Here is a 14,361-nt window from a genome sequence, read left to right as displayed (position 1 = left end):
AATGGTTTGGGGTTTGTGCTTATTCAGCAAAAGGGGAAAGAATTGGAGACCGTAGCATTTGCGTCAAGAGTATTGAAGGATGCAAATATTCCGTCATAGAATGGGAGGCTTTGGCTTGTGTGTGGGGAGTGGAAAAATGGGAACAGTTTTTATGGGGAGAACATTTGTACTGGTTATGGATCATAAGCCCCTTGTGGGTGTTTTCGGGGAAAAAAAAGGTTTTGTTGGCATCTCTAGGCGAATTGCTCGATGGATCAGTGGGCTGCAGGGTCTGGAAATGGAAGTGAAACACGTGATTGCAGATGCTTTATCAAGAAATGCAGTACAGGATGAGGAATGGTAAGGGAGAAAAGTGTTCACAAATTGCAGAGTGGCGGACGAAAAGAAATAAAGAGGACCGTGTGAGAGGGACGAAGTGTATACTGTGGTTGTAAAGTTTATGCAGGAGGGGTGGCCGAAGGAAGACGCTGAAGAAGAATTTAAATAAAAGACTATAGAAGAGCAAAACATGAGTTGAGTGTTGAGAAAGGGATTTTGACCTGAGGAGATAGAATGGTGGTACTGGAAGGAATGAGGGGAGTGGTATTTGCCATAGCCTATGAAGGGCATTTAGGTGTGTAACACCAATGGATTGATTTGGCAAGATTTTTGGTGGCCTGGGTTGGACAGGGAGGTGGAGAATTATTTTAAAGAATTTAGGGTTGTAAAAATAGTAACACGATTTTGGTGGCCAGGACGCCACCAATGACTGTGATTGAACCACCCAATTCAGTCTGGGATGTGGTTGCTGAAGATATTCTGGGTCCAATGTCGGCAAGAGGACAACAAAGCAATAGTTATGGATTTATTGTCCAAATGGCCGGATGTGTGCGTGGTAAAGGACATAAGTGTGCGCAAGGTTGTGAGTTTTTTGGAAGGAGTATTTTGGAGGGAGGGCTTTCCCAGGAAATTGGTATCAGATAATGGGCCACACATTGTGGCTAAAGAAATGGATGAATTTATAAAAGAGAATGGAGTGGGGCATACCACAACAGCGCTATATAACCCAAAGGGAAATACAAATGTGGAGAGATTCAACAGGAATTGGATGGATGCGATACAAATTGCTGTTGCGACAGGTGGCGATTGGTCACAGGCCATGATGGAGAGGGTCATGCAAAACAGAATTGCATGACCCGTTTGATGCACTAAGGAGATTACCTAATACCAGGTTGAAGCCAGGATGGATGGGGAAATTTGGTGGAGATTGCAACGTAGTGCCTCAAGAGGTGATATGAGAGAGGGTGATAAGTGACCAAATAAAATATAAAAGGAGGTATGATGAAAATAATTCTGTAAGGAGCGTTTCATGCAAGGTGAAGAGAAGAGTGAAAGGAGAGTTCAGAAAGGATCAGGTGTCAATAGTCAGTCCTCGAGAATGAACGAACCACCAAATTACTGTGGAATTAATGCCAATTTTGATAGCAGTATAAAACTCTTTTGAGCTCTGCATTTTGTGCAATCAACTAGGTTGGCAGGAAAAAAACAATCTGGTGGGACCTCGATGCGCGAGGGTTCTTGGGTACACTACACATTACATATGGGATAGTGTTACAGTCACGCCCAATGTCGACGTCCCTTTTCGATCTTTGAAAAAAAGATGCAATAATCTGCGATTACCACTCGGTGTAGAAGTATACGCACAGCATGTGATTCTAAGCAGATTCACAAACATCAGAAACAAGTTTGCGAACTAACCATTGAAAGCTGTGAGATCGTATCATGAACTATGCCGCTGATGAGAAAAACCTACATCACCAAGGAAGAAGAAACATACAGGTCACATGAGAAACATAATTGCAGTGAATCGATGAAAATCTGAAGTATTTTGTAAGATTTGTTCAAATACTTTTAAATGGGGAAATCTGTATGCGTACAAACTTGTTTATTCGTAGCTTTCCAAATCCACTAGTACAGAGCACTTCAAGTTTTTAAAAACAAATCCAGTCAAGTACCACCAAACACAATAACCATGGTGCCCTGGAGTTACCACGGGATTAAAAGTGGTGGTAATTCCCCATTTTTGTAGTCCTTAACACTCCAAGGGGATTTTGGGCGGTTTTACTGCCGACGGAATTACCACCGACAGCAACAAGCTCCAGCCACTTTGACTCAAAGAAAAAAAGAAAACAAAACAAATGTGGTGCATTTACCCCTCAGTAATTCCACTGGTGGTAAATCCGCCACACATTAGGATTAGGCACTGCGGGAAAAGTGGCATTAACAGAATAACCGCCACTGTTTTCACGCACTGCCAAACTTGTAATGAGGCCCCCGCCATGACTTGCTCCCATTTTATTTCATGTTTGGCAAGAAAGGTTTCTAGTCAATGGTATTACCATTCAGAATGTAGCTGGCATTTAGAACCTTCTGCTTCTGTTCCAAGACACTCAAGTAGAATGTGGCTCGGTCTCGAACTTCATTGTCATCATCCATCACACATCTAGAAGCAAGAATCAAGTACCACAGTTAAACACCGTTCACATACCCAATGATCTTGCAGCCTTGTACTAACAATACCAAACTTTTCAAAGGGCAACTTTCTTCACTACACTGAAATTGCCACCAATAGGAAGCAGGGCAATGCACACAATTTACCTAGAACAAGGTCTTGCTCTTAAATTGACTCACAATGTAGGCAGGTGCATGTTTTCACATCTGACATATCAATTTTATTTTCAGACGCACACTTTCTTTGAACGTTTTCAATGATGCACACAAAAACAGTTGCAGATGCATCTGTGTACTTTACAATAGTCTAAAGGAAAAAATAAACAAAGATTACAGTACAGAGATCTAACCAACAAAGTATGTTACATATAATCAATTGAGGGAATCCAAAGATGTCACAAATTTCCTCAAAAACATTACCACAGCCTGGACGGGCAGATGCTCATCGTCCTATGAAATATCGGAAAACATTCCAAAAAGAGATGGTCACATAGTATAGTGCACACTTGGTGATTGTGGGCAGAATTGAACTGTTAAACTGGGATACATTTGGCTTCTGAAGGTCAGGTAGAGTAAAAGAACTCTAAACACAAGAGAGAGTATTTTAAATTGGATGCAGGCTTCAAGAGAAAGCCAATGCATTTGAATCAAGGTAGCTGTAATGTGATATCTCCTAGTTGTGATGGTCATTTGGCACATGCATGAAGTTAGGCAGAATCACCTGCAGTTCCCTTTGGGAACACTACAGGCAATTAGGACTACATGTGTAAGCACAATTTCATCTTTGGTACAAGCCCGTACTACACAGTAAAGTGGTAGCGATGGCTGAGCAGCTAGACTTATCTCAAGAGTTTAAGTGAGCAGTAGAACAAGTTACACAAAGGACCAACAAATACAGTGATTCAAGTAAGCACTTACTCAAGGTTTCTTGGTAAAAGAATATACATGTATTTATTCAGTCAGTTATCAAGCATTACTCTAGCACAATCAGTTCAATATCAAACACTAATACACCACAAGAATCCAACCGGTAAGTAAATGAACAAGTTTAGCTCCAAAATGAAGTGGGATCAAAATGGCACTTCAGATACTTAAAGGAGGGAAAAGACAAGGTTATAAGAATAGACAGCCCAAATACATTCATAGGCAGGGCAAAAAAGGTTTCAGTTAAATAGAACCAGCAATTCTTCTCAATAGGCCTGGGCCAAAGTCAATGGTTCAGAGTCTTTTGTATTGTCCCGGAAGGATAGCCCAGCGGCAACGTGCTTGCCGTGGAAAAAAGAAAACACGAAGCAACACAGGTTCGATCACCGGGTCCACGCTTAGATACCTCTGGGTTATAAATACGCAACTAAGAGAAACATGTTCCTGTAACAGCGCCTCAATGCCCCCGGGCTGTGTGAGTGCTTTAAAAAAAAAAATATATATATATATATATAAATAAATATAAGATAGCACAGTTCTGGTATATAACGGTTAAGTCTTTGCCACAGATTTTGGCTATGCGAAAAGTTTGACGAAGGTTTAGGGAAGGACAAGCCTACGTAGTTGAGGAAAGTTTCACGCACTTTCCCGATGGCCGAAAAGATTTCCGAACCGCGTTTGCACAGTACCTTGTCAATGAAGAAAGCTGTAGCTGAGGCAGTTGTTCCTGGCAGTTCGAGCAGATCTCGCTGTTCCCGAGCTTTAGTCGTGGGGACAAGAAGGAGGACGTCGGGAGGTTCCTGCACTGCCCAGTGAAGAGGCCAAAAGCTGTAGCAAGACGTCGGTTTAAGGTGTGAGTGCCTTAAAGTCCATGAGCTGGTTTCCTTCCCTCTGGCTATCTGGTTTTCAACAGCACTCTGATGCAAATTCGACTAGAATAGGATGGTGTCCAGGTGGCTTGCAAGTTGGTTTTTCACACCAAACTCAAGGGAAGAAGTTAACCTTGAAGGACTTCTCCGTCGTCAGAGTTTCCGGCAATTCGGACCTGCAGAACGGCTTCACCAGTCGCCCAGGAGTTGCAGCAGTCCTCTTCCTCCCTCTCCTCTTCGGTCCTTTCGTTCCAGTGGTCTACTCTGCTTTCCAAGTCCCAGAGACCTGCTTTGAAACAGTTTCCCCCCCCCCCATTAATTCCAGCCTGGCTGTCACTCACACAGCAGGCCAATCACGCCAGAGTGCATTCAGGTCTCCTAGGAGACTAAACACAGGGAGTTGGGCACCTCCCTCAAATCCTGTCCACCCCAGACACCCTGGCGCCAGAGGAGGGCTTCAGCACTGAAGCCCGCCAAAGGCCAACAAACAAGGGGACCAAACCTGGTTTGGCGCGCAGACACAAACACAAGAAGGATCTTTCCTAAAAGAAATGGCGAAAAAAGATGACCAGAGTCTGTTTTTACAGATCGTTCTTGGGCGCCACATTGATAAACATGACTGACCCGATTTTTAGCTACCGTTGTTAGCGGTCGGGAAAAATCACGGTAGTTGATCTAAACCACTGCTACCAGCCATTTAAAGTAGGAAAGGGTAAAATGTTACTGTTAAATGAGTGTTTTGACTCAGGGGAAGCTAGGCAACCACTCCAGCACTCTATAGTAAGATAGGGTGTGCTGGGTCAGAAAATTTAAAGAAACTAGTAAAGTCAATTTAACTTTACATGCTCTGGGAGACAGTAGTCAGTCCCAGAGAAGGTATCTAAACCTTGGGGTGTCTGAACGACACCCCTTTTTCCATTGCACTGATGGTGCTGTGTGACACACAGAAAAAGATGATGCCACTGGAGTGGTTTTAAAACTCCATACCAAAGACACAAAAGTAAAACACACATCAAAATACATGAAAGAGTGGGGAAAAAAAGGCTCACTCTTTCCAGGAAAAACAAATTCAAATCCCAGAAATCCAGCAAAGTTGCTGGGGGTCTCAAAAGGTAAGGGAAATTGGCACATTTGGAGAATTCTCTTTAACAGGAAGCAAGGCTGAATTGCAATCGATTGGTCAAGATGGCACTGCCAGAGTCTAAGCGAGAGAAGGCAAGATCTCATTAGTGAAGTGATTTTTACAGATACAATTATTTGGCAAGGCGGGACAGTGTGGGAAGACTCCCATCTATCACTTGTTCATTGTGCTATAACACAAGGGCCAAGTACAATGCTCATTGGAAATCAAAACAAGAATTATATTTTTGAAGCATTGAAATTCAGGTAGTGGTTGACAGGTCACTCATCAATCTTCATAAGTAGCTCGTAACATCAGGACAACAAAATGCAGTTGATCTGGTTCCAATCTCTAAATCTATGAAAGGCTGCACATGTAACTACGAATACAATTTCAAACAAATACTTTCTTTGTAAATCATTATTGATAGGCTATTCTTTTTCAAAAGAGAGATTTAATCTCAATTTTGACCTGTATAGCATTATGTAACATCACTAATCACATGCAGTTTTTGTCAGAAAGTACAAGCATTACAGTAACTTCTTAAGTACGTAAGACCAAAAAAACTTTACATTCAATAATTATAGTGTAGATATTGCTTTCTTTTTACAAAAAATATTATTCAGAAAAAAAGAAAATCACGGTTCAAAATTGAATCAGCCAGCATGTGGTTGAATTTTCAAGCCTCAGAAATATATAGAAAACAGTATATGTGAAACAAATCATTATAGTGTTTAGTATTAAGTACATTTTTTGTTTAATAAATAATATTGTATTACTTTAACGATCAATGTTAGCAGGCTATTGGTACTGAAAAGTCAGTAGCACGTTCTGCTAACTAAATTCTATCTGTCTCTATATTACCCATCTTTATTATTATTATTTTTATTATAATTGGTCATTTAAAATGTGCTTAATACCAATGAGTGGTTTCTAAGCCTGGGATCGGCATTCAAACATGTGTTGCACTGCACTGTCTTGCTTCCAAGACAAACGGGTTGCCCCTGAGCTATCCTTCCTTCTCTTTAAAAAGGGAGATGGTGCCTCGTTAGGACAGTTCTTCTAAAGTACTACCAAGACTTCATAAAAAACATATCTGAGGCAGTACATAAGCTCCACACTTAGTACACGGCTGTACCACCTGAGAATGTGGTAGCAAGGACGGAGCAGTCAGGCTCATCCTAGAGGGAGAGAGGGCTGTAGCTTGGTACAATTGTAGCATACATATGGTCCAAAGAAACACTGAAACACTATGTATTGTAAAAGTAAAAGGTTTACTTAAATACAAGTAGACCAAGATAAAGCTTGGGTAGTAAAGTACTGTAATATCATATAAACACAATCATTAAAAAAACTTGAAACCTAAGCTATGCAAACCAAGGTATACCCTTATTTAGAGGAGCAAGAAGCAAGTCAAGTTGAGACAAACGTAAAGTTATACATTCAGGATAGTAATATACTATTCTTGGGGAATAAGACCAGGTTAGATATACAATCAGTATTTCAAGGGTAGTTGACCCTGCCAGTCATGCAGTGACACTCAGTTATAAAATCACATAATAAACCAACCCTGTTACAAGTATACTCCTTGCAATATAACTTTTTATAACTCAGTTCAGAGATAGTAAAACAATTCATATACTTTCTGGAGGTGCCTCAAGCTACTTAATGAGAAGTACATACACTCAGTAACTATTTTAGAATGCAAAAAGCAAATCAGGGAAAGCAAAACCCTATTACACTTTAGGACACAATGTATTTCAAGGTAAGTAATGGACCTATTGGTACATAACTATCCACTACCTAATAGCTAGTTATACCCATTATACTTCAGTGTATAATACAGTTTCTAAGATAAGTAAGAACTTTATGAAACTATTTTACAATAGCACTAAACCAATTCAGTGAACCTCAACCCAGGATTACAAGTTTAGAGGAGCAGCAGCTATTCAAGGTAAGTAAAACCTATATACTTTCAAGAGTGGCTACAAGCAACTCATAAGACAAGTATTAACTTCCAGACTGTTTTAGTACTTTATAAAGCAGTCCAGGGAAAGCAGCACCCAATGATACACTTTATGAATGACACAAGGTTTTTCAAGGCAGGTAAACCATATCGCGGAGCGTTTACACTCATTCAGTTAAGAATACTAATACAGTACCAACACTTATTACTTTTTAAAAGGGGGAACCACCACTGAAAGTTAGTAAAGCAACTTATATACTTTATAGAGGGGCATAACACAACTCGTAGGTAAGCATAAACTTAATGACACTTCGTATCTCTGTTTACAATTACCACACTAACTTCTTTAGCAAGTAAGTACTTTTACACTCGTTATACTTTCAAGGCAGAATCCTTTTCTTATCAAGTCCTTCCCTAGTCTATTGCATGAGTTCTCACAGAGGCAGAAGAGGGACCCTAGTGGTCTAGGTGCCAGCTGTAGGCAGGTTGCAATAGGGTTCATTTGCAGGAAAGTCAAAGTTCCAGAGGATATGATATCGTCTTTAACAAGTAAGTATTCACATTCGGAGTTAGTTAAACATTTTCAGGGACTTCAGCGAAGGTGTCCTATATTTTTTCCAGCATTAGGCCTGGACAATTGGTACGGGCAAACTCCCAATCGCACGAATCGCCCACTCAGCCTCACAGGATGCACACAAGACTAAGTATTGCCCAATCCCACACAGTACTTTAGGAAAAAAGAAGAGCTTCAGAGTGTATGCCTTCAGGATGCAGCAGCACAGGACCCTGCCCTTGGATTCTTCGTCTGGAGTCGAAGGAACTGGCTGGGAAATTGCAACAGCAGTCATCACTGGAGGCTTTCAGCAAAGGTTTCTTCGTGGATTCTCGTGGATCTGTGGATTTGGCCCCTTTTTTCAGCAGCCAGATGAACGAAATATCGTTGGTCGGATTCTCTTCACTCTCTCAGTCCTGCACTCTGGTGAGGGGATTTTAGGGATCGTATCTCTGGAGGTCCAGGAGGCGTCCACCAAAGTTGCAGCTACATTCGCACTTTGGAAGACCATACACCGCACAAAGGCTTGAGGACCCAGAGTATTGGCAGTTGCAACCCAGCAAGGTCGCAGCATGTTGCGGGATGGCTCAAAATGCAGGTCCTCTTGAGACTATTGTAATTGGTTACTTATAACACGCTTAATACCCAGAGGTTTCCAAGCACGGACCTAGGGATCGAACCCATGTTGAACTGCGTCATCTTTCTTCCAAGGCGAGAACGTTGCCCCTGAGCTATCCTCCCGCCTCTGGGTGGGAGACAGCGTATTTGGGACCCCCAGGTCAATTGGAAGGAAGGGATGCATCAGGCTCGGGTTACTCAGCGGGCTCTACGGTCGCTGGAAATCGCTACAGACAACTTTCCTACATCTTCCTCTTCGGTTTCAGCTCCAGTGATCGACTTGTCAGCAGCTTCCAGGTTCAGACTATTTGTCAGGAAATACAGCACAACTTCTGCAAACACTCCCTGCAGTTTACAGAAAGGGGCAGTCTGGCTGACCTATCAAGACAGCCAGCCACCCCATTGGGAGTTGGTTCCTTTCAGGCAAAGTGAAAGACAAAGGGCTGCAGAGTTTTGGACTCCTACCTCGCTTCCTGCCTTCTCACTCCGGCGCCTAGGCAGGGAACACAAAGGATTCCCGCCGAAGATAAAAATTCCACAGAAGTCATTCCCACCTACAATGGCATGGGAAGACCTCAGAAACAACAAGCAAACGGGAAATGGTGAGAAAACAAAGGAGCCCACCATTCTAGCAGAATGGTGGCCTTTCTGTGCATTACAGAGGATGATTTAACAGCCTGCGAGTAATAAGACTAAAACGTCACTAAGGTAAAACCACTGCCACCAGTTGTTTGTGGAGTTTTCCTAAAGTCCACCGTGAGGTAAGAACAATCCCAATGGTTTTAGATCTCCAACTCTTAGTATCAGTCTGTACAACTCATGGAACCTTGCTAGAGTGGCGGAGCAGTCAGGCTTATCAGAAGAGGAAGATGTGAGCTGTAGGTAAGTACAATGAACCTAGTTAGTAATGCAATTCAATGAAACACTCAATACATGTATATCAAAATATAGGATTTATTACATATACACAAGAATTACTTTTAAATACTTAGCACATTAAACCAAAACACTTTAAAATACTTTACAACACTTTACAAAGGCCACTGCTTAGTTTGTAGTTGCTCATGGTTACAAATGTTACAGCTTGAGCCACTAATGACAGTTCTAACGTATTATTGGTAATAACACGCACTCACGCGCACACTCACACAAAGTAATACAGTGATTGTATTCAGTTAGAAAAACCACAAAAGATAATGACTTTTAGGTAGAAAACAGTTGGTTAGTGTAATACTAGCAGTGCATAAGGTTCTAGAGGCAGTTTCTTTGCCCAGCAAGGCTTTTAGGGAGTAATTCATAGAATTCAGCGCACAAGTGGCGCACGCGGCTGGCGCACAGTGTGCGCGTGCGAATCCCTGCGCCAGCCGCGTGCGCTAAAATCCATTTCCGCGCAGTGTATTCATGGATTCCAGCCACCAAAACCAGCCGTGGCTCACAGTGGCGCAGTGACCCTGCAGCAGCGCCAGTTACGCCCCCAAGAAAGGCTCTCGCGCAGGGAAAAGCCATCAAAATCCCCAATCCAGCGCAAAGGGCTGCGCTAACCCTGTACCAGCACGGCAAGTGGGCTACGTGTATCACTGGGGTGCGCGGGAAGTACCTCACGCGATTGGCCCCGTGCGAGCAGGGTACGCGTATTTCAGGGGTGCGCGGGAAGTTCCACACGGGATTTCAGCAGGGCACGTGTATTTCAGGGGTGCGCGGGAAGTTCCACACGCGATTGGCCCCGTGCGAGCAGGGTACGCGTATTTCAGGGGTGACCGGGAAGTTCCACACGTGATTCCAGCAGGGTACGTGTATTTCAGGGGTGCGTGGGAAGTTCCACACGCGATTTCAGCAGGGTACGTGTATTTCAGGGGTGCGCGGGAAGTTCCACACGCAATTTCAGCAGGGTACGTGCATTTCTGGGTGTGGGGGAAGTTTCACACGCGACATCAGCAGGGACCGTGTATTTCAGGGGTGCGCGGGAAGTTCCACACGCGATCGGCCCCGTGCGAGCAGGGTACGCGTATTTCAGGGGTGCGCGGGAAGTTCTACACGCGATCTCATCAGGGTACGTGTACTTCGGGGTGCTGGGGAAGTATCACACGGAACATCAGCAGGGTATGTGTACTCCAGGGGTGCGCGGGAAGTTCCACACGCGATTCCATCAGGGTACGTGTATTACAGGGGTGCGCAGGGAGCACCACACGTGAATTGCACGTGTGGGTCCTCCCAGGTGTTCCCTCTACACCCTCCACGGCCCCTGCAGGTGGCTCACACCACAGGGGCCTACCCTGCACATGTCCTGCAGGCACCCCATCCACCATGGCCATGCCCCCCAGCCAACCCACATGTCAACTTGCACTACTGCCCACCAATGCATGTCCCCCTGCACCCCCAGCCACCAGGGGCACCCTCCACCAGGCCCCCACCCATGTCTCCCACCACCCCCACCCCCAGCAGTGCAGGGGCACCCTCCACCAGGCCCCCACCCCCCCACCATGCAGGGGCACCCACCACCAGGCCCCCACCCATGTCCAACTCATGTTTCCCACCCCCCCCACCCCCCAGCACTGTGGGGGACCTGCCAGCAGGCCCCCACCCATGTCTCCCACCCACCACCATCCATGTCATGGGTGGGGGCCTGCTGGCAGGTGCCCCACAGTGCTGGGGGGTGGGGGGTGGGAGACATGGGTGGGGGCCTGGTGGAGGGTGCTCCTGCACTGCTGGGGGGTGGGGGTGGTGGGGAACATGAGTTGGACATGGGTGGGGGCCTGCTGGCGGTGCCCCACAGTGCTGGGGGGTGGCGGGGTGGGAGACATGGGTGGGGGCCTGGTGGAGGGTGCCCCTGCACTGCTGGGGGGGTGGGGAACATGAGTTGGACATGGGTGGGGGCCTGCTGGCAGGTGCCCCACAGTGCTGGGGGGTGGGGGGGTGGGTGACATGGGTGGGGGCCTGGTGGAGGTTGCCCCTGCACTGCTGGGGGGTGGGTGGGGGAACATGAGTTGGACATGGGTGGGGGCCTGCTGGCAGGTGCCCCACAGTGCTGGGGGGTGGGGGGGTGGGAGACATGGGTGGGGGCCTGGTGGAGGTTGCCCCTGCACTGCTGGGGGGTGGGTGGGGGAACATGAGTTGGACATGGGTGGGGTGCTTGCTGGCAGGTGCCCCACAGTGCTGGGGGGGTGGGGAACATGAGTTGGACATGGGTGGGGGCCTGCTGGCAGGTGCCCCACAGTGCTGGGGGGTGGGGGGGAGTGGGGAACATGAGTTGGACATGGGTGGGGGCCTGGTGGAGGGTGCCCCTGCACTGCTGGGGGGTGAGGAGGTGGGAGACATGGGTGGGGGCCTGCTGGCAGGTGCCCCACAGTGCTGGGGGGTGGGGAACATGAGTTGGACATGGGTGGGGGCCTGCTGGCAGGTGCCCCACAGTGCTGGGGGGTGTGGGGGGTGGGGAACATGAGTTGGACATGGGTGGGGGCCTGGTGGTGGGGGCCTGGTGGTGGGGGCCTGGTGGTGGGTGCCCCTGCACTGCTGGGGGGTGGGGGGGGGGGTGGGAGACATGGGTGGGGGCCTGTGGAGGGTGCCCCTGCACTGCTGGGGGGTGGGGGGGTGGGAGACAACACTTTACAAAGGCCACTGCTTAGTTTGTAGTTGCTCATGGTTACAAATGTTACAGCTTGAGCCACTAATGACAGTTCTAACGTATTATTGGTAATAACACGCACTGACGCACACACACACACAAAGTAATACAGTGATTGTATTCAGTTAGAAAAACCACAAAAGATAATGACTTTTAGGTAGAAAACAGTTGGTTAGTGTAATACTAGCAGTGCATAAGGTTCTAGAGGCAGTTTCTTTGCCCAGCAAGGCTTTTAGGGGGTAATTCATAGAATTCAGCGCACAAGTGGCGCACGCGGCTGGCGCACAGTGTGCGCGTGCGAATCCCTGCGCCAGCCGCGTGCGCTAAAATCCATTTCCGCGCAGTGTATTCATGGATTCCAGCCACCAAAACCAGCCGTGGCTCACAGTGGCGCAGTGACCCTGCAGCAGCGCCAGTTACGCCCCCAAGAAAGTCTCTCGCGCAGGGAAAAGCCATCAAAATCCCCAATCCAGCGCAAAGGGCTGCGCTAACCCTGTACCAGCACGGCAAGTGGGCTACGTGTATCACTGGGGTGCGCGGGAAGTACCTCACGCGATTGGCCCCGTGCGAGCAGGGTACGCGTATTTCAGGGGTGCGCGAGAAGTTCCACATGCGATTGCCGCAGGGTATGTGGGAAGTTCCACACGGGATTTCAGCAGGGCACGTGTATTTCAGGGGTGCGCGGGAAGTTCCACACGCGATTGGCCCCGTGCGAGCAGGGTACGTGTATTTCAGGGGTGCGCGGGAAGTTCCACACGTGATTCCAGCAGGGTACGTGTATTTCAGGGGTGCGTGGGAAGTTCCACACGCGATTTCAGCAGGCTACGTGTATTTCTGGGTGCGGGGGAAGTTTCACATGCGACATCAGCAGGGACCGTGTATTTCAGGGGTGCGCGGGAAGTTCCACACGCGATTCCATCAGGGTACGTGTATTACAGGGGTGCGCAGGGAGCACCACACGTGAATTGCACGTGTGGGTCCCCCCAGGTGTTCCCTCTACACCCTCCACGGCCCCTGCAGGTGGCTCACATCACAGGGGCCTACCCTGCACATGTCCTGCAGGCACCCCATCCACCATGGCCATGCCCCCCAGCCAACCCACATGTCAACTTGCACTGCTGCCCACCAATGCATGTCCCCCTGCACCCCCAGCCACCAGGGGCACCCTCCACCAGGCCCCCACCCATGTCTCCCACCACCCCCACCCCCCAGCAGTGCAGGGGCACCCTCCACCAGGCCCCCACCCATGTCTCCCACCCCCCCACCGTGCAGGGACACCCACCACCAGGCCCCCACCCATGTCCAACTCATGTTTCCCACCCCCCCACCCCCCAGCACTGTGGGGCACCTGCCAGCAGGCCCCCACCCATGTCTCCCACCCGCCACCCCCCATGTCATGGGTGGGGGCCTGCTGGCAGGTGCCCCACAGTGCTGGGGGGTGGGAGGGTGGGAGACATGGGTGGGGGCCTGGTGGAGGTTGCCCCTGCACTGCTGGGGGGTGGGTGGGGGAACATGAGTTGGACATGGGTGGGGGCCTGCTGGCAGGTGCCCCACAGTGCTGGGGGGTGGGGGGGTGGGAGACATGGGTGGGGGCCTGGTGGAGGTTGCCCCTGCACTGCTGGGGGGTGGGTGGGGGAACATGAGTTGGACATGGGTGGGGGCCTGCTGGCAGGTGCCCCACAGTGCTGGGGGGGTGGGGAACATGAGTTGGACATGGGTGGGGGCCTGCTGGCAGGTACCCCACAGTGCTGGGGGGTGGGGGGGAGTGGGGAACATGAGTTGGACATGGGTGGGAGCCTGGTGGAGGGTGCCCCTGCACTGCTGGGGGGTGAGGAGGTGGTAGACATGGGTGGGGGCCTGCTGGCAGGTGCCCCTACAGTGCTGGGGGGTGGGGAACATGAGTTGGACATGGGTGGGGGCCTGCTGGCAGGTGCCCCACAGTGCTGGGGGGTGGGGAGTGGGTGGGGGGGGTCTCCCACCCCCCTCACCCCCCACAGTGGGGGGCACCCTCCACCAGGCCCCCACCCATGTCCAACTCATGTTCCCCACCCCCCCAGCTGTGCAGGGGCACCCTCCACCAGGCCCCCACCCATGTCCAACTCATGTTCCCCACCCCCCAGCTGTGCAGGGGCACCCTCCACCAGGACCCCACCCATGTCTCCCACCCCCCCACCCCCCAGCACTTTGGGGCACCCGCCA

General features: G+C 48.8%; 1 protein-coding gene across 1 annotated transcript in view; it reads right to left on the bottom strand.

Annotated features, from left to right (window-relative positions):
• COPG1 (COPI coat complex subunit gamma 1) overlaps window positions 1–14,361 on the bottom strand; it is a 569,339-nt gene that overhangs the window by 299,000 nt on the left and 255,978 nt on the right. Inside the window, exon 16 of the mRNA XM_069643344.1 lies at window positions 2,379–2,482. Coding sequence (XP_069499445.1) covers window positions 2,379–2,482 — 104 coding nt within the window. The remainder of the gene's footprint in view (window positions 1–2,378; window positions 2,483–14,361) is intronic.

Source organism: Ambystoma mexicanum, chromosome 2p (assembly GCF_040938575.1).
Source record: "Ambystoma mexicanum isolate Mex_15411 chromosome 2p, UKY_AmexF1_1, whole genome shotgun sequence".
Classification (NCBI taxonomy): Eukaryota; Metazoa; Chordata; class Amphibia; order Caudata; family Ambystomatidae; genus Ambystoma; species Ambystoma mexicanum.
This window is presented reverse-complemented; position numbering and strand designations above follow the sequence as displayed.